Genomic DNA, 22587 nt, shown 5'->3' with positions numbered 1-22587 from the left:
ATATGGGACATGACATCCAGGGGTAAAAGTCTCCCTGGTCACGTGGGAGGTGACTCCAAGAGATGAATCTGTCCCTGGCACTGTAGGATCAACAATTCCATCCTGATCAAAAGAGGAAAAGAAGTGTAATTAATAAAGTATCAGTGGTAGAGAGAATTCAAATAGAGTTGAGAGGCTATTCTGGAGGTTACTCTTATGCAAGCTTCTGTTAGACCTTGCTACCTATTATAACCTCCCAAACCCCAACCAGGACCATTCCAGCCAATTCTAAAGAACACCTAGGGCAATATATAAGATTCCACAAGGATTCCATGCACTAGATTAACTTTCCAGAAACCTACAACCTCCAGATGGATCTCTGGACCAGATAAGTCCTGAAACGTAGAGGGCCCAGTTTCTCCAGAATATCAGCTAGTTCCATCTCCCTACCTCATATTAGTGATAGACCCTTCCAATATGAAAAAGTTAGAATGGCCATAACTCAAACACCCCTAAAAAAGGGATGGAAACATCAAAGGTGATGGTGGAGTTATACAGTGAAAATAGGATTTAACAAATGAATATGAATTCTGAATCATTAAATCGATATCTCTTTTAGTCTCCAGTATCTTAGAGCAGCTAGAAGTAAAAATTTAAAAGTGTGGAATTGTATGTAACCCATGTCCAACTCTGAAATATGTTCCACAACTAATTGTGGTGCCGTGTTTTAAAATTTATTGCTTTTTTGTATGTATGTTATTTTTCACAAAAAAAAAAAGGAAAAAAATTCAATTGTGATGATAAAATATTTAAGCCTTCTAGCCTCCTATATTCTGGAGCAGCTAGAAGGAAAAATCTGAGATGATGGTATGGTAGCCCATGACAAACTCTGTGATCTGTCCTGTAACTACTTGTTAAAGAGTGCTTTGCAAACTATTGCTTTCTTATTTCTTTTCTTTCTATATGTGTTATACTAACTATAATAAAAAAGAAATTTTAATGGGTAGATTGCAATCCTAGTGGTCAATGAGAGGGTGGGGTAAGGAGTATGGTAATATATGAGTTTTTTCTTTCTCTTTTTATTTCTTTTTCTGGAGTGATACAGATGTTCTAAAACTGATCATGGGATGAATACACAACTATTTGATGATATTGTGAGCCAATTGATTGCATGCTTTGGATGGACTGTTTGTGTATGAAGATATCTTAATAAAAATATTTTTTTTAAAAAAAGAAGACATTTGGTACTCAAAGTATTTGTATCTTTCAAAAAGAAAAACATTTTGAGGGCATTGTGTGTAACACAATTAGCTTTACTTAGAGCTTTAACTTTGTTATGCAACTTCTGTATTTTCATTGAACCCTTTGCCTAAGGATGGAAAAAACAACAAAAACCTGCGCTACAAAAGCTCCTTTGAAAATATGACAGGAATTGAAGAGAAAGCTTGAAAACCTCAGGCCTTTTGTGTGCAGTGGGCAGTGCTCTTCTAAAGCAGTTTTCTCGCCTTTGAAATGTTTGTTGTGTCCTGCTTTTCTCTTCTCTCCCTGACCCTCACCAACGGCCGGGGTACTCATTCTTACAAGTGTCTGTTTCCTTGCTATGTTCTAGTCTCCATCTCCTGGCAGCTCCTCACCTCTGGGCGCAGAGTCGTCAAGTATACCCCACCACCCCAGCGACCCTGCAGAAGCGTCCACAAATAAAGAGGTAAGGTAGCATTTTGTTTTCAAATTCATCAACCCATTTTGGTATATTCTAATACTGGTTTATGCTTCTCCAGCTTCCCAGAGCTTCTGACCCAAATTAATTTGTGGGGGGAGGGGGGAATGTTTCTAATTCCTCCTCTCCAGTGAGGGATTTATTAATTAAAGCCACCCTGTATAGTTTGGTAGACACTAGCTACTGGTGTCTATTTACATTTAAATTAGTAAACAAAATGAAAAATTTTACCCACATTTCACATGCTCAATTGCCACATATGGCTAGTGACTATGATATGGACAGAGCAGTTTATAGAACATTTCCATTACTACAGAAAGTTCAGGACATCACTGGACATGAGACATTAAAAACTCGGTATACTAGCATCCTTCCTCATGACATCATGTGTCTTCTGATACCGTGGATTTGCAGTTTCTGTGTGGTTTGGAAAATGGATTGGTGTCTTAAAAACCCATTTATTTCAGGCCTACAGGAAATATCCTCATGGGAACATGGCTGCATGTTCTGGTCTACCTTGGCTGTTTCCAGGTTATATTTATTGTACAAGCAACTCATGTGATGAGCACCCCTTTTCACTTTCTAAAGCTGTGCTGTCCAAGAGAAGTTTCTGCAGTTGTTAGAAATGTTTTATTTCTGTACCATCTAGTATATAGCCACTAGCCACTATGCCTTTCAAGTCCTTGGATATGGCTAGAGGGACTATAGGAATGAATATTTAATTTAATTTTAATAAATTTAAATGTAAATAGCCACATGTGACTAGGGGTGAATGGACAGTGCAACTGTCAAGTATCCCAGCATATGGCCACCTTACTTATGGACAAGACCAAGCTCCTACAGAGAGGTCTAAGTGTGAAGCTGCTGCTTGCTCCTACTGAGGTTTCTGGGGCTGGAAAATGGCAGGCATTTTACCGTGAGGGGAGCTCCAGCCTTCTCCATTACCCACTGTGTTTTCACACCGAGCCTAATGGCCATCCACACATCTATGAAACAGCATCCGGTAAATATCAGGCTGTGTCATAATCTATGTGTGGGCTCAGATGGCTCTAAATATAGATGCTACCTGATCAATACTGAGGCTATGCATTAAAAAGGTAAACCATAAATCAACAATTTTCTCCATTTCCCTCCTTTTGCTAATTATTTTATGCTAAATGATTTCCATTTTAACCTGAATGGCAGATTACTTCTGAAGGGAACTTAGTTAAAATTTACTCTTACATTATCATTGAATACACATGTATTTGCCATAAAACAATGATGTAGGGGAGATGCATGTTCTTTCCTTATTATTAATCCAGTCATATTAAACCAAGCAATCATAGGGACACCCTCTCTAAAATGACACCAACATTTAAGTTTAGATTTGAAATATACTTTGTTCTCTGCTAGTCTTGATCCTCAGACCCTGGGCCTTTGGAATACTGTCTGTTTCTCAGTTTCTCCTGGACTACACCGTCTCTCAGCTCTGCTTCGTACTTTATTCACTGCACGTGATGGGTGAGAACAAATGGCAAGAAGAAAAAGAATGACAGCTGTCATACCATTCCTTGAGCACTGACAGTGCTTCAGGCACTGAGCTGAAGAAATCACAGATGGTATCTCATTTAATCGTTAAAATCATTCTGAGAGTAGGAATTATTATCTTCATTTGTTCGTGGGGGAGATTCAGAGATTGAGTAATTTACCTGAGGTCAGGAGCTCACAAGAGGTTGAGCCAGGAGTTTAATCCAGAGCTGCTGTGGGCCTAGGCTCTTCACCAGGCTCTACCATCCCTGGAGTGGAAGGTGCTTACAGGGTCAGTCTTCAGGGACAAGGGAGATTGTTTGTAATTATTACAGTCGTTAGGCCTCCAGACTCTGCACACAGTTTGTGTGATCCCCCTGGAAAAATTCCAAAGATTGCAGTCATTAGCTTTCTTGAAGGTGAGTTAATTTATTAATTCTTGAATGTTAAGGGTCAGCTGATGTTCATGTCAGTCCACATGTGAGAAAACAAAGAGCTAATCAGACGTCTGAATATTCAGCATTTGATTATGCATCAGCTCTAATAAGCAAGGCAAATTTATTAGTTCCTCAGTGCCTACAAACCTCGTTATGTTTCCTCATAGCCTTGGAAATAATGATGAATATCCTCTTTGTATGCAATAATTAGAGATTCTTTCATCTTGCAAAATTTTTTTTAAACTTACTACCCCAGAGACTACAGGAAGCCACTCATGAGTTTAGGAACAGAAAATAAGTGAATGTACCAAATGCCCTCCATTGTGGCTCTAAATAAAATGGCAGCTTTTAGAGCTATAGCCCAAGTAATTTTTTTGTAGCTTTTGCTATAATATAAACACTTTCCTTGATATTAACATTCAGAAAAGTATCCTAATAGCCCAGGAAAATCTGAATTGACTTCTTGGGTCAATTTTTCTTCTCTTTTTTTTTGGCATGGGCAGGCTCCAGGAAACAAACCTGGGTCTCCAGCATGGCAGGTGAGAATTCTGCCACTGCACCACTGTTGCACTGCCCCAAGCCATTTTCACAAAACAAAGTAAATTCTCAGTACACCAGATGCCTTGCTAGTGGGGGTGGGGCAGGGAGCTAACTGGACAATAATTTTAACTTTTTATTTTGAAGTAATTTAAAACATACAGAAACGTTGCTAAAATAGTATAGAGCTTCCATATACCTTTCATGCACTGCTGAAATTTTTTTGTTTGTTTGGTTCCTATATACCTATGTTCAGTTTTCCCCAATAATAACACTTTGCATTGGTGCAACGGAAGAATAATAATTCTTCTGCAGTCCTTACGAAGAATCTCCTTCTATATACATATCATGAAGTTATTTTCGTTTTCTTCAGACCAACCAGAATTAGACAGATTTAGCTACTGGTGCTCAGCTGGGCCTGTCCTTGCACTTTAGAAAATGGAAAGTAAAATTAATATAAAGGACTTGAAACTGGATTTCTCTTTCCTCCTACCCACGTCTTGGTTTTTACTTGGTGTGCATTTTTCCATAAATACATTAGCAGTCAGGAAACTTTCATTTCTGTACTCCTCTCTTCAGTTTCTTTTGGCCGATCCTTTCAGAGACAAGAAACCTTTTTAGTATCAGGAGCCTTTCCATCCCAGCAAGCACATCCAGGGCAGGTCCACTGACGAGTCACCCTCTGTGGTATATTGTATAATTTGTGTTAAATTCATGTCATTTTTCTGAATTGGGTGAGATTCTTAAAATTGGGTTTCTTCAACTGCCCCCAATTTCTCAGGTAACATTTAACACTATTTTTAGAAACTTGTGCAATTATTAACCAATCTCTTTGCTACTCCCATCTTCCAATAAAAGAGTATCCAGTGTGGTGGTATGGAGTCACTTCCCATGACATCCCACCTGTTGTCCAGGGCCCTTCATCTCCTAGCCCACCAGGCACCCAGATTAGTCTACCATCAATTCAAATCAACTCGTTGAGCAGCTATGCCATACTAGATACTCTTTCTCCAAGAGAGCCATATTAAAATCATCACCTATTTACTTGGCAGATCCTCAGCAATGAAAATCTTGAGGCTTTCTGAGGATAATGCTCAGCCATGCAAACTCTACCTTTATCCCGTTTTAGGGACTCTTGTCTTTAATATTAGCTCCCCATTCTTCCATGATCCTCAACATCACAAACATATCCACAAAAATTCTGTCACTTCTATTACTAATGAAACAAGAATGAATTTCCCACTAGCGTCTCTCTGAGTTATCTCTGAGACATTTGCTTCTGAGAGGAGCCAGATGGTAAGTATTGCTCCTTTGAGAACAAGCATTTAAATTAACCATCCAATTAAGTTCCTAGGAGGTTTCAAGCTTATTTTATCCACTTCCAACAGTGGTGTTGAGGGCTGACCTTTGCTGCAAGGTGATACTAATGCAAGAAATTCCAGGTTTTTTAACTTCTTTATTTGTTGTGTTCTTATTTTAAGGTAACTCATAATGGTGATTTAGATAATGGAATTTTTCAACTACAATAAATCAGTAAGAGATGAAAGCAAGAGATAAAAAAATATCTAGTCAATGTCCTTAATAGTGAGAGATCACTGTGGCAAAGACCTAAAAAAATTGCTGAACTGATTTACTTCTCTGAAGGAATTCTTAATTTCTACATATCATATTGTTCGTGTTTTCACTATTCAGCAGTTTTCACTTGGAAATGCAGATTCTTAAGAATATGAATTGTGCCCATTTTTTTTACTGCTATTGCTGATTATAGATTTTGATCTGTAGGATATTTATTGAGCTGGCAGATTTATTAAGCTGTGACTATGGAACATAGGATTTTCAGATTATTAAAATACAAATGGACTGTTCTGGGTTTGGGTAACCTTCAATAACAAATGCATATTTTAATCCACATTTCATTATCCAAAACTGGTCGATAACTGCTTAATAACTGTCAATGGTGATGTATTTATTTTTCATGTTGCACAGATAGTTGTGTTAATGCATATTTTATTATGCTTTGTCATTTTTGAAATCTCTCTGTCTTAATTACAGTCAAGAAAAAGCTTGGCCTCCTTCCCAACCTACGTTGAAGGTAAGAAATGGAGAGGAAATATTGAGCACTGAATCGTTCATGAATCTTTTAGTACTTGGGGTGTTTGATGCACTGGGCTGGAAGATGATGGTGGTGGGGAAGAAAAGCCACAAGGTCACTTATCCACAGCCTTGAAAGTGTGAGAATCTTAGACTAAAGTGCAATAGCGCTGACCCTTTCACAACATCCTCTTCCCTGCTTTGGCTCACTATGTTGACAGAGAGCCTGAGGCTGTGCGCAAGGCTGGAGGCTCTCCCCAGTGTCATAATAGTAATGGTCCTACTGGGCTTGAAAACCAGTTCTCTTCTAATTTAGTGCACCTGTTGTATCCACTGAGGGCTTTTCATGTGGGAATGTACACCAAGGGAGACATTTTCATCCTTTTTGTAAGAAAGATCTTCCCAGGAATTCCAGTCTCTGTTGCTTAAATGAATTAGTATTTGCTCACTGCCAGGTACTGTTCTAAGTACTTTCCATGTAATGCCTAATTGAATCCTCACATCAGTCTTGTGAGCGGATTTTATTATTATCCCATATTACAGATGAGAGAACTGAGGCCTTGAGATGAGGAGAAACTTGCCCGAGATTACGCAGTTAGCAGGTAGCAGAACCAGGCTATGAACCGGTTATCCGACTCCTGAATTCTCCCTGTCACCAAGGCTATCCTATGTGATTGTGCAGGTTGAGCAGGCACAAGAGGCCTCGTGGGGCCAAGACTCAGCCCAAGCTGTGTACCCCAGTTCAGGGTTTTACCACCCAAATGGGTCACATATTTCTCATTCTCACAACAGCACCCAGTGGTTAGATGTGGCACCCAGTGGTTAGATGTGATGATGATAGGTGCTTTTTCAGGTAGGATGGTTTTTTGCCATTTTCTTGAAGAACGCTTTTCTGGAGGCCAGAGACTGTACATATATCACTTTGGGGCTGTGTCTGGCCTTGGGATCCTATGAGTGAACAGGCAGTATGTTCTGCTGTCTGAGAATGAGTTATAGGGGTTCATAAACCTTCATGAACTCTGGTCCTGAAATCCAACACAAGCTCATAGGTTCTGTTTGTTACTGTGGTTTCTTTCTTGAGTAACTTATAATTATTTGCATCATTTTGTGAAAATGATGCAAAAATTCAGAGCTTCACAAAATAAAGGTCATTGTTAATACAATGAGAGTGTTTGTGAAGTTTTTTTAAGTTTTGACACTCTCTTCTTCTTCCTATCTATCCTTCCAGGCTCAGAGGTTTTCAGTTTCACCATTAACATGAAAGTGGGGAGGTAATGTCTGTGCTTGTCCACTCACAGAGCAACGTAAAAGGCTTCATTAAAAGGGAAAACGCATTTCTAAGGGCCAAAATGAAATCTGCAGTTCTTTGACTTATAACCGTTATAACTTTAATTGAAAAAAAAAAAAACACAAAACTGTTTCTAGATGCCCCAGCATTGAGCCTAGAATAAATTTATGAAATTAGAGCTTCCTCTGGGTATCTTAAAATTTAGGCCCAGTTTTCCTGAAGGATAAATTGCATAAAATCATATCTCAAACTTATAATTTAAGATACAATATTTCAATCTCATAGCTGCTTGGAATTCTTCCAACATGTCTAAAAGCTTCAGGGCAGGAATCGTGTGGCTGTAAAGAATGTAGATTACTAGTATGGAATGGAGGCAAACCTGGCTGTGAACACCCAGTGTTTAGTCCAGCAGTGTTCCTCGTAAACAGAGAATAAGACAAATCATAGGTTTCCTTATTTAATTACTAAGATGCTTTATGAAGGCTTTTTCTAAAGCACTGTTAATTTCTTTGCTTCAATCACCATTTTCGTTTTAGAAAAAATTAACAGATTATTTTAAATCTGTACCCTAATAAGCAGTTTATAGTGGAAAACAGCTTTTTAAGCTCAAGATGAACATGATGTTTAAGGATAAAAATAAAAACTCATTTCAGATTAACCCTCCAAGAGGAAAAGGCAGATTCCTTCTATTTCAAGGTTTTAACAATGGGTTAAAATGTGTATTTTAGTCTTCCCACATATGGCATTCAAATACCTGAAAATACACATGCTTTAATTGTAGCATTCAAATGCCTTTCTTATTGAATCTGTTGTAAAGTTACATATTTTCCTAGACTTCTTTTAACTTATAAAAGGGTTTATAGATTACTATTGTTAGAATCAGATGCCCTCATTTTATATATTTGAAACTTGGGTTTGATTAAAAGGCTAGTCAGTGAGAACAGAAATGTCTATTGAATTAAAAGTGATCTCTGCGTGGGCTCAGACTGGGAACTTTATGGCCTGTAATGGCAGGGGGCATTGCTTTAGGGTAATGGTCTCTGTCCTGCAGAATTGAGATCAGAGACTAATATAGGAATCCAGACATTTGGAAACAAATGTCTGATTTTTCTGATTTGTAAAACTTGCCTCCCAGTTAGAGAGAAAATGGTGGGGTGGGGTATGAGTGGCAGGCAGGTAATAGACATTACTTTAAAATGAGATTTTCTAATAAGAAAGACTTCTTTTCACCCAACCATCTACCCAGCAAACATTTGATACCCACTAATTGAAAGGTACTGACTAGAGCCAAAAGAATAAAAGATGGTTATGATATAGCCTCTGACCCCAAAGTGCTCACAGCCTAACAGGAGAAACAACATCTTTATCACTGACTTTTATGTGTCATACTAAGATATGTATTACCTGTCATTTCTCACTTTAAATAGTTAAGTAAATTAATCTATGAAGAAATTGTTCCTTCTTTTTAAAAACTAGGGGTTAGTAAAGGTAGACCTAGAGATATCTTAGACAAACAGGTTGACTCACCTGCTCAGGAGTCTCCATACCTGGCCCACCTCTGCCAGGGGTGAGGAGTGGGGGGGGTGCATGCATGTTGTTGGGAGTTTGCTTGTCCTGTCCCCAGGTGGCTTCACTCACTGCTGTGGCTCTGTATGTTACAGTTCCTGGACCATGTGATCCCGAAGACTTGATTGATGGAATCATTTTTGCTGCCAATTACCTTGGCTCCACCCAGCTGCTCTCAGACAAAACTCCTTCCAAAAATGTGCGCATGATGCAGGCCCAGGAAGCAGTAAGCAGGATCAAGGTGAGGGGGTGCTGTGTGCTCCAAGGGGGACAATGGGCAGTCCAGCACCCAGCCCTGAGCAGTCCACTGGTCGTCCCCCACCTTGTGTGTCCAGTCCTGAGTTTAGAGGAGAGTGAATTTGAGACCACACTGCAGACAATGCTTATATGTATCCTGCTAGCTAAACAGCTGTAAACAGGAAAAAATTTTCCAAAGTGTACTGGAGTCCTTATATGTAAATATTATGCATTTAAGTTGTTCTTAATGCCTAGTCTTGAGAAATATTGCTGATATCCTTAAACATGATCATAAACTTTGAAAACTTGATCTAATGAGGAAGTATATTATTTTAAGTATTATACCTCAAATTTGAGGTATATCGCTAACCTCAGGAGACCCGTGACTTACATGTTCACATTTGCCAAGTTGATTCAAACTCGGTTACCTGGCCTTTCAACCATTTGATCCTGTTCAAGCTAGGCTGAACTGGTTTGGTTCACGTAGAGTGTACCATTCAATCAAATCTCACCTTGGTAGTCTGAACATGTCAGTGCAAGGCTAACTCAATTTAAACAAGTTTGAGCCAGTCATGACCTGCTTGAATATGTTTCACCCAGATTAAAAAGGAGGGAGCTGATCTGAACTGGGAAGAACCACTAGTTTAAATCCTTTACAACTAGTTTGAACCAGCTCGAACTGGTTTAACCCCATAGAAATGCAGGGCTGTAGGATTCTATCACGATGCCTCCACCACCTAGAATCTTGGACAAACTCGGGACTGCAGTGATACTCAAGTGCCATATTTCTGTCCAGATGCCTTTAAGTGCCACAGCACCTAACTCAGATGCCTTTAAGTGCCACAGCACCTAACAACTGGATAATCACTAGAGCCTTGACGGCATTTTGACCTATAATCACAGGGATAACATAATTCTTGATTGAATAGGTTAGGATTTGTCAGAATTGGTTTTATTCAGTTTCAGTTGGTCAAAATTGATTCTCCCGCTCAAGGGATCATTCCCATTTTTTAAATCTTTCCTTCACACATTCACAAATTCCATCCTGGTATTTGTGTAGTAATGGGGGATCAGAAGGACAAGTGGAGGCAGTAACTGAGAGTCCTCAATCTCCCAGTCGAAGTAAAGACACTTATTGCGTGCTTCTGTGGGAAAGGCTGTGCAGAGCCCTCAGAGGGAGGGAGAACAGCAGTTCATACACTGAGATCCTTCCCCTCAAACTAAGCAGCATAGGTAAAAACATGAAGCAAACCAACAGATGTGTGGGAAGGAAAGAAGTGTGTCACATCACATGTGCCAGAGCAGGGTAAGGGAGTCGGGGGGTGGGGGGGGCAGGTACCACCTGAGACACCAGAAGGGGAGAGGGGCCCGGGATTCCAAGGTGCTTGCAGAGGAGAGTGGTTGTTCTGGTTCCCTTACCTGAGCCAATTTCTGTGTCATTCACCTCTCCCGGCTCTGACTCTTAGTGAATATAAAGCAAAGTCATATTCCCATTGATGCTGTAATTATGATGCCTTTGAACCCCCACCTGCCTCTTTATTCTGCAGTTTCCCAGCTGCTGTGTGAGTGTCCTCTCTCATGGCCTTCTCAAGCTGCTTACCATTGCTCCTGTTCCTGGGACTTTGGAGTCATCCACCACTCCTTACCACTCTTCTCCCAAAATCAGAACTGGCCCTTCCTTAACTACCCAAAGCACAGTAGGCCCATGCAGCATTCTTTATACCACTTCTAAAGTCTTAGTAATTAGAATTTATAAACCAGGGAGTAATTTGCAGCTACATTTAGAGTGGTTATTGTCAGCACTCATTGGTCAGACCTACTATCAAGATACTGACGGGATCCACCAGTTTCTTCTCTGTAGCAGGTACTCACTCGGCCACCACATCTGGGACACACAGCCCTTACCCATGCCTCAAAGGTCCTGCTGCCTCAGGCCCACTTCTGTGGTGTCAGGTCTTCTCCTAAATTAGCCTCTCCTCAATGGTTGCCAGTGTAAGGCGCATTTCTTTCAATGGAAATCCTACCTCCCTACCACAGAGGTGTCTTGCCCAGGCTCCAACAGGATCATTCCGTGAAAGCTTATCATTGCGACCTTTGTACCTACCAGGCCTTATCACATGAAATAATGCTGTTTGTACAACAGGTTCCTGTTGATCTACTCCATCTGAGCTTGGTCCAATTCCTCACTACCACAAAAAGGTGAAATTAATGCTTGCAGCTCTCCCCACAGTATCCTCCATCTTCATTTTAGTATCTTTTATGCACAACGTTCAAAACAAGAACACTCAAACCACTCTGAGAGAACAAACTACTTTTCAAGCACTGTCCCATCCTACTTCATACAAAGCACAGAAATCTAAAAGATCACTAGGGACATGATTCTGACCTGTCAGATCCCACAGTTACTGAGCAGAGCTCTTGGTTCTCCGGGTTAACAGTGCCATTCATATGTTTACTCAGGGGCAGTGGAAGGATGCTTCACTTAGTGTTCTCTAACACGTACCAAGCTCCGCAAGGTGTGTTTGGTAATGGGTGGGGACATTTTTCATAGTCATACTGGCATATATCCAGGACAGATTCATTCAGCAAAGCTTTATCTTCACCAAAATGCCAGAGCATTCTACGAAGGAACACTGCTAGGTCCATTCAAGAAACAGTCTGTCCCCAAAGGAGTACTGGAAACTTCTAAGATGGAAAACTGCATGTGGCTTTTAGCTGAGTTTTCCCTAGGTTCTGTCCACCAAAATTGCAAATATTTAGTTTCAGGTTTCATTCTGGGTGCCTGGTTTATTAGCATTCTGACTGGTAGCTTTTAACTCCTACAGATAAAGTAACTATGTCTTTCCATTCTGCTTTTGACTTTCATGTCGAGAGGGTAGGGTACACATCACTTGAGTGTAAAGCTGTTTTCAGGATACACTACAGCAGCATGGCACCAGATATCTCACCCAGTAACAAGTGTGTTATGACTGATAATCTTATTTCCACTGTGATATTTGATAGTGTTGGGTTTTTTCTTCTTTAAAGTCCACTTCCCTAATAAGAGATCAGAAAATTTACTTTGAAACTTCAAAGAATTGATATCCAGAAGTTCCACAGTTCATCTGAACAAAAAAATAGTTGGCTTTGTCAATCAGAACAAGCCAGATAGAGGCTGTCTGATTATAAATACATTTTAGACCTGCCTAGAGCAGAGTAGGCATCTGGAAAACATATATTGATTTTTATAGCAAATTACTCTAGTGTGAGGAATTCATTATAGAGTGGCAAAATTAAATAGCTATATTTCATTTATAAGTATCATCTTACAATATGCTTCTATATTTGAAAGAACTGTCGCCTGTCATTAAATATTTTCTGCCTCATGTTCCTTTTACATGCATTTAAATGCACTTCAGATTGTTTGGCTTCACACCCTGCCTAAAACTTTTTCAAACTGTAAATGGAGGTGGGTTCAGAATCCACTGGATCTATTTCAGCATCCCCTAAGAAGTTTGTCTGAGAGCATACACAGAGACTTCATCATATGCAAGGAGAACCTAGGGGTGGCAAATGGTTTTCCAGATGGAACTGAGATGATGACAAGTGGCACTTGCACTGTGGTGCTTGGACATACCTAGAAGGCCCCAGTCTCCAAGGGAGGTAGTGTCCCACTTGGTCCTAAAGAGAGACTGATATTTTGGCAATAAGTATCCAAGGTCAGCTCAGCATAGAGGACACAGAGCATGGTGAGGCTACATGTTTTATGATATCCATCAAAGAAGGAAGGGGGAAAGAAAAACTCTCTGGATTTATTTTGAAATCCATTTGGCAATATATTTAACTACAAGTTGCCTACTTTAACATAAACAAAGATAGAATGGTTTCCTTTTATTTTTCTGAATCCTTCTCCTTCCCTCCCTGAAAAGGTACCCATTTTGCCTTCCTGCTTTCCTCTGCATATATTGTTTGTTTGACCCCGTGGATGTGAGTGAGACCTGCCTCACCACATGCCCTGCTGTGACAGTGATGTGTGTGCTGCTTAATCTCTGAGCAAACACTGAACCTGAAGCTTAGGTTTTCCTTTCACAACAGTCTTGAATTTCTGCTGTGTTTGTTAATTTTGTTGTCTGTCACTTACATAGCACCAACAAACTGCTTATTGGATTTACACTTGGAGTTTTAAGAATTAATATTCTTAATTTAGCAAGGAATTTACAAATTCAGTTCTCAAATAGCGAATATGAAGTTCTGGTTCTCCCAGCCATTTTTTTTGCTTAATGTGAGAAGAAAGCAAAGTAATTTGGCCCAGAAAGAAAATTGTCCATATGCGGACTCTGCGCATCTTAGGAGATAAAAATTAGCCAACAAACAATCCTTGACCTTGAGAAATTTGTAGTTGAATAAGGGAGCTAAGAAGAGTGTCTGCTTGGTAATAATATAAAATATAAGAAATAGGCAGTGTCTGAATGCCATAGCAGAATTAGAAGGCATGTGTTAATTTTTTGTGTAACATATATATAGCATAAAATTTGCCGTTTTGACCATTTTAAATGTACAACTCAGTGGCCTAATTTACATTCACAATGTGTGCTACCATCAGCACCATCTGTTACCAAACCTTTTTCATCACCCAAAACAGAAACTCTCTACTCATTAAGCAGTAACACCCCATTCTCCCCTCCTCTCAGGCCCCTAGTAATCTGTATTCTACTTTCTGTCTCTGTGAATTTGTATCTTCTAAATATTTCACATAAGTGGAATCATACAGTATTTTCCCTTTAGTATCTCGCTTATTTCAACTTAGCATATGGTTTTCAAGGTTCACCCATGTTAGAGTATGTATCAGAAATTCATTCCTTTTTATGGCTGAAATAATATTCCATGTATGTATATACCATATTTTATTTATCCATTTATCGGTTGATGGACACTTGGGTTGTTTGCATCTTTTGGCTATCGTGAATAATACTGCTATGAACATTGGTATACAAGTATCTGTTTGAGTCCCTGCTTTCAGTTCTTTTGGGTATATACCTAGGAGGAGAATTGCCAGGTCATATGATAATTCTATGTTTAACTTTCTGAGGAACTACCAAACTGTTTTCCATAGCACCTGTACCATTTTACATTCCTGCCATTTTGTTTTTCATTCTCGTGTTCTTTTTAATTTCTTATTAGAGAAATTGTAGGTTTACTAAAAAAATCATGCAGAAAAGATAGAGTTCCCATATACCCCATACACACAGTTTTCCCTATTAACATTTTGCATTAGTGTGTATCATTAAAATTGACAAAACACTATTACTATATTTATACTATTATAATAGTATAACATTTATTATAATATATAATATCAGTATAATTTATAGTACAGTAACACTATTACACTATATAATTATATAGTATAATTTAATAGCATAACTTTAAATGACATTCCTGCCATTTTTAAAAGCTTTTATGTTCGTCTTTGTACCTTCCCTAATGGGTCCTTTCTGCCTTTGTTGTTAAGTATTTTTGAGAATAAATAATAGCCTTCTAGGAAGCCCCCGTATATCCCAGAAATGCTTTGGATCAGTGGTTGTCAAAGTGTGATTCCTGAACTAGCAGCATCTACATCACCTGGCCACCTGTTAGAAATGCAGATTCTTGAGTCTGACCCAAGACCTCCTGAATCAGAAACACAGAGAGTGAGGCACAGGAATCTGTTTCAAGAAGCCTTCCAGGAGATTCTGATGCACACTATAGTTTAAAAGCTACTGCCCAGGTGAAAGGTACACTATCAGCTTTACAGAGCACTCTTTCTAATTCTGTTCTGTGCCCTGCAGCATTCCATGTTAGTCAAGCACCTGTCACCAGAAGAGCTCTACTGGAAAATAAGCCCAAGAAATATTGCCAAATAGATCTTTGTTTTGAATTTTTACCATGTTTTCCTATCAAAGACTCTGGGAAGTCCTGCACTGAGGAGACTTATTTCTTTAACCAGCATCTCCCATAATTATTTGGACACAGAACACTTTATTACTGTGTGATACCTGTTAATATCCTGTTGCTAGTATTCCTTGAAACACATTTTAGAAGAAACTTCTGGAGAGAGCCTTGCCCTACAGTCTGTCAGTACCTACATCCTGCCTTAGGTAGTGGTACCCCTCTCCCTCCCGCTATGTACGAATCGTGTTTGACCCCATCTGGACACAGCTGAACTTTAAGCCAATACAGTTAGCGCTCCTGTCTGTCTTTTTGGCCACTATATCTCTTTCCTTATAGTCTACCTCCATTCTCTGCTTTTCAATCAGAAGAGCCCTGCCTGGGCCATAGGGACTTCTTCATTTCTGTGCTGAATCTGGTATATATATATTCATTCTTTCCACATTTGTGAAGCTCATGTTAACTAGAACACAGTAATGTTGATGTTTTTTTGGACCACGCAGTTTTGTAAGGAGCATACATTAGCAAATATTTCTCTTTACTAGCCTGTCCAAAAAGATCAGGTTTTTCCATTCTTTTAAGATTTTCATTAAATTTCAAAAATTATGCTTTAATTGTATAATTAAAATTTCTATCATTGTAGCTTTGTCTATGTCGTGTCACTTCCCACCTGATTTGAAGAAGTCTGCAATCAGTAAAGAGGATACTAACATTTATATCAGGCACTCTGCATACATTATCTCACTCCTCAAAATGAAGAGAAAAAATCCTGTGAGGTTCGTATTATTAACCCTATTTCAACAGACAAATAAACTGAGAAGTTTACAGATGAGAAATTTGCCCTAGGTCACACAAATAGTTCAGATTGCTTGTGTTTGAATCTCTGTGCCACCACTTAATCATCTGTGTGACCCTGGACAAGTTATTTAACCTCTTTGTGCCTTAGTTTCCTCTTCTGAAGGTGAGGATATTGTATTGCCTACCTTACAGATTCCTTGTAAGGCTTTTACATTGATATATGTGAACCACTTAGAAGCTGTTAGCTGGAGAAAGAAGAAATAGAACGGTCAGGAGGATCTCCACATGACTAGCCTTGAGAGTATCTTAACAACAGTAAACATTCATTGTGCGTTTATAGATTGAATGCTTGGATGGATGGTGCCACAGTTTATGCCATTTGCACACAGCCTTCCGGGTGGTAAGCCATAATCAATCCTATGAAACACGAGGATTTAAATGGGTGTTGTCATTCCTTGCTTTATGATGCATGTTGGCCTCATGTTTCTCATGGACCTCTTTCTGCTGTTCTAAGTACTCATTCTGGCTCTAGACCCCCTCATCATTTCCAACATTGTTTGTTAATTTCTTGATATAAAAGTCTAAATTTTAAATTATAATTTGTTCCAGGGCACTCGGATATCATAAGTGACTTAAAAACAAGACAGTATTACTCTAAGTGAATAAAATATTTTTAATTAAACATTAATTTAGAATACCTTTCATGAAACTCAGTTTGCTTTTTGGAAACTTCTCCTCACCAGTTCCCAGTGAAAAACAGAATATGCTTATTCCATTGGTGCTAGATAAACTTTCCTTTCAGATCCCAGTTTCCTAGAGGATTGAAGAATTTTGACCAACAGCGCTTAGGTTTTGGTAAAATAATAATATTAATAATGGAAATTCCTGTATTACAGCTATATCATTTCAGAGGAAGAGGTAGAAAACAAACAAACATTAAGGTCTCAGAGCAGTTTTTATCATGAGGATTATAGCCAAAGCAAGTAAAAACATTCTCAGAGGGCTCTCTGAGTTCTCTTAGGGAGTGATGTGGTGTATCAGCAACAGAGCCCCTACTCAGATGCTGAAATATTCCCACTGTAATGTGCAGCAGTTAGCATAAGAGTTGCAGTTTCTGCTTTGAGACTTTCCAGGGCAGACTGTTCACCATTAACTCCTGACCACTCCTGACCACCAGTAAGAGCTGTGGGGTGTGTATGGTAGTGGGTTGCCCTAGTTTTCTGGATGTACCAGAGATGTATCTATTTGGTATTGAGACAGTGGATCCATCCAGTTTTCTTACAATGAGGCAGTGCAGGTACCACCTTTTAGTCATTAATGAAATAGAGATGTACTGCTGAGATGGAAAGAGCTTTCAACCAGGTGAGTACCAAGAAATGTGAGAGTGCAGTTCTTCCACCCCCATCACCACAGCATCCATGGACTGGCTGTCCACTCACCATGCTTCACACAGGACCTGTATATATAGGAAACCCTATCAAAATACAAGACCTGGCATCCTGACATAGATGAATAATAATCGTAGAGCAGCAAACACAAATATAGCACTTCTGATACACCAGACACTATTCTAAGTGCTTTGTTTATATTCTTTTATCCTCAAAACTATGAGGTGGATACTATTTTTATCCCCATTTTGCAGATAAAGAAGACAGTTCCAGAGATGTTAAGTGGCTTGCTCAGAGTCACACAACTAGTAGGTTGTAGAGCCAGGATTCAGTTTTACACAATTCATTTCCAGAATCTCTGCTCTTATCAACTATACTTATGAGCAAAGGGGGAAAGATTACATCTACTTCTAATTCGGTATGGGTTATATTCATTTTCTACAAACTTAAGGCAAGAAGTATTACTAGATAGAGAGGGACAGATAACAATAAAAGGGTCAGTTCAACAGGAAGACATGTTCATCCTAAATGTGTGTGCACTTAATAACACAGCTGCAAAATATATACAGCAAAAGCTGTCAGAACCAAAAGGAGACACAGACAAATTCACATTAATAGCAGGACAATCTCTCTCAATAAATGACAGAAAAAGAAGTCAAAAAAATCAGCAGGGCATAAAAGACTTGAACAAAACTATTAACCAACTTAATTGACCTAATTGACATTTACAGTGCACCATTCCCAAAAATTTCAGAATGCATATTCTTTTGAAGTCCACATGGAACATTGACTAAGGTTGATAATGTACTAGGTCATACAGCTGATTTCAAAGATAGAAGTCATAAGGAGCATGTTGTCTAAACACAGTGGATTAATTTAGAAATTAATAACAAACAGATAACTAGAAAATCCCAAAATGTTTTTAAATTAGTAATACTGTTCTAAGTAATCCAAGGTTCAAAGAACAAATCACAGTGGTACTTAGAAAATGTTTCAAAAGAACAGTGATTAAAATGCAACATATTGGGGATGCAAGGGGAGTTCAGTGGTAGAATTCTCTCCTGCCACACAGGAGACCTGGGTTCAATTCCTAGCCCATGCACTTCCCCCAAAAACAAGCAAATAAAAAAAAAACAAAAATTCAACAAAAGGTGCTGCAATAATGGGATGCTAACATGAAAAAAGAAAGAAATGTGACCCCTGCCATATAGCATACAAAAAAAATGCAACATATCAAAATGTGTGAGATGCAGCTAAAGCAGTGCTTAGAGAGAAATTTAACTATGTTAGAAAAAAAGTTTGAAAATCCATAATTTAAGTTTTCATCCTGAAGCTAGGAAACTAAACTCAAAAATCTAGGAAAAAGGAAATTATAAAGATACAGGCAGAAACAAATGAAATAGAAAGCAGGAATACAGTAAAGAAAATCAACAGAGACAAAAGTTGGTTCTTTGAAAACCTCAACTGCAGTTGAATGTAAGAAGCCACATTTGAATATTTCATTTCCTCTCACTGCTCCTGCCTCCTACTAAAGTCTGGTTTAGGAAATCAATTGTCTTCAGAGTGGGGCTTTTTTTTTTTTTTTAAAGCCAGTCCCCCTCCCACAGAAATGCTTTATACCATTAATCGGTATTAGTTTGTCAATTCCCTTTTTGACTTTGAGTCTCTGCAAAATCTTTTCTAACTATTCTCCTGTCTCTGTTTGTTCCATGCTAAGCAGATGGCCCAGAAATTAGCCAAAAGCAGGAAGAAGGTGCAGTACAAACAACTTCATCAGCTTGGTGTTATGCCTGTTCTTTTCATTTGTTTATGTTTCACCTTTTTATTCTTTCGCGTTTTTGTTTTCTGCATCCAGCAAGTTTTTGTTCAGATTTCTTTTTAAACGCCCCATAAGCCAGCGTTTCTCAAAAATCAGTTGCCTAAAATGGCCATTTTTTGTTGTTCATTAGTCATTTCACTTCAGATTAATGACAGGGAGCAGATTGGAGATGCTAAATGAATCATACAGTAGTGTGAAAGTTTCCATCCAGGAGGATTGATGTGGCAGGAACTTGGGTCTGTTCAATTAGGGTTATGTTTGGTTTGTAGATTTGTAAGATTGCTGGATGCAAAAAAGAAAACTCGCTAATAACCATACATGTGCAGAGTTAACCCCTAAATTAAACAGACTGATGTGCTTTTTCTGGTTGTGGAGCTTCTAGGTGCTTATTGAACTACTCGGGGGACTTTGCGGCACTGGGGCTCTTTCTTAATGGGATGGTTTCTGGAGTGGGTTACTGCTTCTGTGGTTGCTGTGGTGGTTGTATGAACATGAAGACCCTCTTACCAGAACTGCATCCAAATGGCTTAGTTTGCACCTGCCATAAACATTAGCCCCTATCAGTTCAAGCAGAGACAAACCCAAAGTGACTTCTCCAAGTTCCTCAAGTATAAGTTAGGTGTTCTTATCCCTTCAGCCTGCTGGGCTCTGAAACTTGTAGAAAGGGCCATTCACAGTCAGTGTTCGTGGAGTCAAGTCTACTGCAGAGTTACTTCTTCTTTAGGGGTAAAAAGCAAAGGGGTGTCTGCATTTTTCCTTGTAACTTGGAGATGCTAACTCACGTCCATGTGTCCATCCTCTGTGTGGTGCCTTCGGACTTGGCAATCTAATTCTAGAGTCTGCATTGCTGTTCTGGTGACTGTGTCTTGCCTGTGTGTGTGAGTGAAACTTCTTCCCATGTATGCAGACTGAAGTAATTTTCTAAAACCTTCTCTTGGTGCATTTTTTCCTCTTAGGCTCCTGAAGGTGAATCTCAGCCAATGACCGAGGTGGATCTCTTCATTTCAACCCAAAGAATCAAAGTCCTGAATGCGGACACACAGGTATTAGCCAGCTCCCACTTTTCCCAGAGGGAAGCTTAGGAGCATGGTAGCTAAGGGACTGCGCCTCTGGCTGTCAGGCAGAGGTCATCCAAGCTAGAAGGTTGTGTGCACTGTCTGCTGCTAGGTGATGCTTAAGCTAAAGCTAAAACACGAATGTTGTTTATTAAAAATTTTCATCAATTCTTATCAGAGGATTCATTAACCTGGACAGGTTAAACTTTTGAGAATTTTTATTTAAAATGTCCCCAAATCCATACACATGCACATACTCACACATGAGGAAAAAAAAGAAAAGAAAAATCTATGTAGGTTTTTAATCTTTTTTTTAATCTTCTACAGCAGAAATTCAAATGATTGAAATTTCTTATTCCTTTTACCTGCCACAAACCCTTCCCTGCTCTCAGTTATTCTTAGCTGAGTGAAGTACTTTAAGCCACAGTTAGATATACATAAATATGCTAGCAAAGGCTTTGCAGTATGCCCTGGACCTCACCCTGTCTGTGGTCTGTTCTTGGCTGGCTGTGAATGGCAGACTCTCCTGGGTCATTATATGCTGCTGAACTTAAGCATCCTCTCCCTTCCGCCCTCCAGGAGACAATGATGGACCACCCCCTGAGGACCATTTCCTACATTGCCGACATCGGAAACATTGTTGTGCTGATGGCCCGCAGGCGAATGCCCCGCTCCAACTCCCAGGAGAACGTGGAAGCCTCCCACCCTTCCCAGGATGGAAAAAGGCAGTACAAGATGATCTGCCATGTTTTTGAGTCAGAAGATGTAAGGGTGGCTTGCTTTGCTTTCCCTCTCAGATTCTTTCTCTAGTTCTCTGAATTTGAATCAGTCTAGTTATGTTAAACATATATTTATTGAGCACCTACTATGTGTCCAGTACTGTTCTAGTGCTAGAATAAAAGAGACAAGGGACCCATCATCAGGGCTGTGGAGAGAGGGAAAACAAATAAATACTTAACATAAAATTAGGTAGTGATTAGTGCTATAACGAAAATTAAACATGATCAAAGGATACAGGGACAGGGGCCACTTCAGGAACGAAGTCTTCTCTGAGGAGGTAATATTTGAACAGAGACCTTAAGTGAGAATGAGGAAAGCAAGTGCACAGACCCTGAGGCACAGCCATGCTGATGGAGGTGAAGTCTCTGGAGAGCTCAGACTGAGGGGGAAAAACGGGAAGAAGGCAGCCAGTCCTACAGGGGTTTGAACAAATGGCACTTGGGAATTAGGGCATTTGGGGAAGACAGTTCTTTGTTGTGCAGTACTGTCCTGTGGGCTATAGGAGAATTAGCATCCCTGTCCCTCACCCACCAAATGGCAGGAACACCCCTCTCCTCAGTCATGTTAAAAACCAAAGAATGCCCTGCATATTCCCAGATACTCCCTAAGTGAGAAGTGCCAACAGGATTTTACAAGCCAGGGGTGAAGACTCTGAATGATAGTAATCTTTTTTCCTGTACTTCTCCTGGCACTTAACAGCCAGTTCCTCCTGCTGCCACAAAACCAGTAAGTCCTAAACCCTGTTTCTCCAGGAGATGAAGTCAACAGAGAAAATCAGTTTACAACAGGGGTGAGGCCCATCCTTCTTTGCAGGTTGTTCCACAACTAATGATAGAACTGCTGGCAGAGTCACAGAGCTCTAAGCCACATCAGTACCTATATTGCTTCCCCATACCCACCCACCCTGTACCTCTGCAGGCCTTGTAACTTCCCTTCCAGGGGCAGAACCGCATCCTCCTGATAACTAGAAACTTCAGAATCCCTCGAGAGGGCTGTGTCAGTGCTGTCAACTCTGCTAATTTTTCTCCCTGCAGTGGAACAGTGGAACAAGTTCTATTCTCATATTGAGCAGAAAAGTCCTTATCTACTTAAAGAAAATTATCTGTGGATACCTTGGCACTCCTTAAAAGAGGCCATTTTCTCCAGTAGAGTTTTCATCTAGCTGGAGTAAATTGCCTTCCTCCAAGAAGTTAGGAATTAGAGGCAACCCTGTTTTCCTCAAAACGATCAGAACTGCTATGACTGAAACCTTAGAGAGGAAGAGATACTTAGGCTTATTGTCACAGTCCTTTGTGGATTTTGTTCTCTAGAAAGCACTCCCAAGTGTTGCTGAGAAGGTGGAAAGCTGGAATTGCTTCTTCCTGTCACTTTCCCTGATGTTCCTTTAAAAATGTGGCTAAAAAAGCAAACTGGGAAGTGAATTTTAGAAGTTTGCAGAGTTCTGAAAGACTTAAAAGTCAGAATCTTAAGTCTCATATG

The 22587-nt window shown here is 39.6% G+C and overlaps 1 protein-coding gene across 11 annotated transcripts in view; it reads left to right on the top strand.

The window, feature by feature from the left end:
* The window catches only part of APBA1 (amyloid beta precursor protein binding family A member 1), a 255799-nt gene that overhangs the window by 200610 nt on the left and 32602 nt on the right, over positions 1-22587 (top strand). For 10 of the 11 annotated variants that reach the window (XM_077148380.1, XM_077148382.1, XM_077148381.1 and 7 more), the window contains 6 exons: positions 1589-1684; positions 6232-6271; positions 9220-9365; positions 19175-19207; positions 20230-20316; positions 20908-21093. In XM_077148380.1, coding sequence (XP_077004495.1) covers positions 1589-1684; positions 6232-6271; positions 9220-9365; positions 19175-19207; positions 20230-20316; positions 20908-21093 — 588 coding nt within the window. The remainder of the gene's footprint in view (positions 1-1588; positions 1685-6231; positions 6272-9219; positions 9366-19174; positions 19208-20229; positions 20317-20907; positions 21094-22587) is intronic. The other variant, XM_077148391.1, reaches the window with a different exon arrangement.

Source organism: Tamandua tetradactyla, chromosome 2 (genome assembly GCF_023851605.1).
Source record: "Tamandua tetradactyla isolate mTamTet1 chromosome 2, mTamTet1.pri, whole genome shotgun sequence".
NCBI classification, from domain to species: Eukaryota; Metazoa; Chordata; class Mammalia; order Pilosa; family Myrmecophagidae; genus Tamandua; species Tamandua tetradactyla.
Note: the sequence above shows the minus strand (reverse complement) of the source record. Positions and strands in the feature narration are given on the sequence as shown.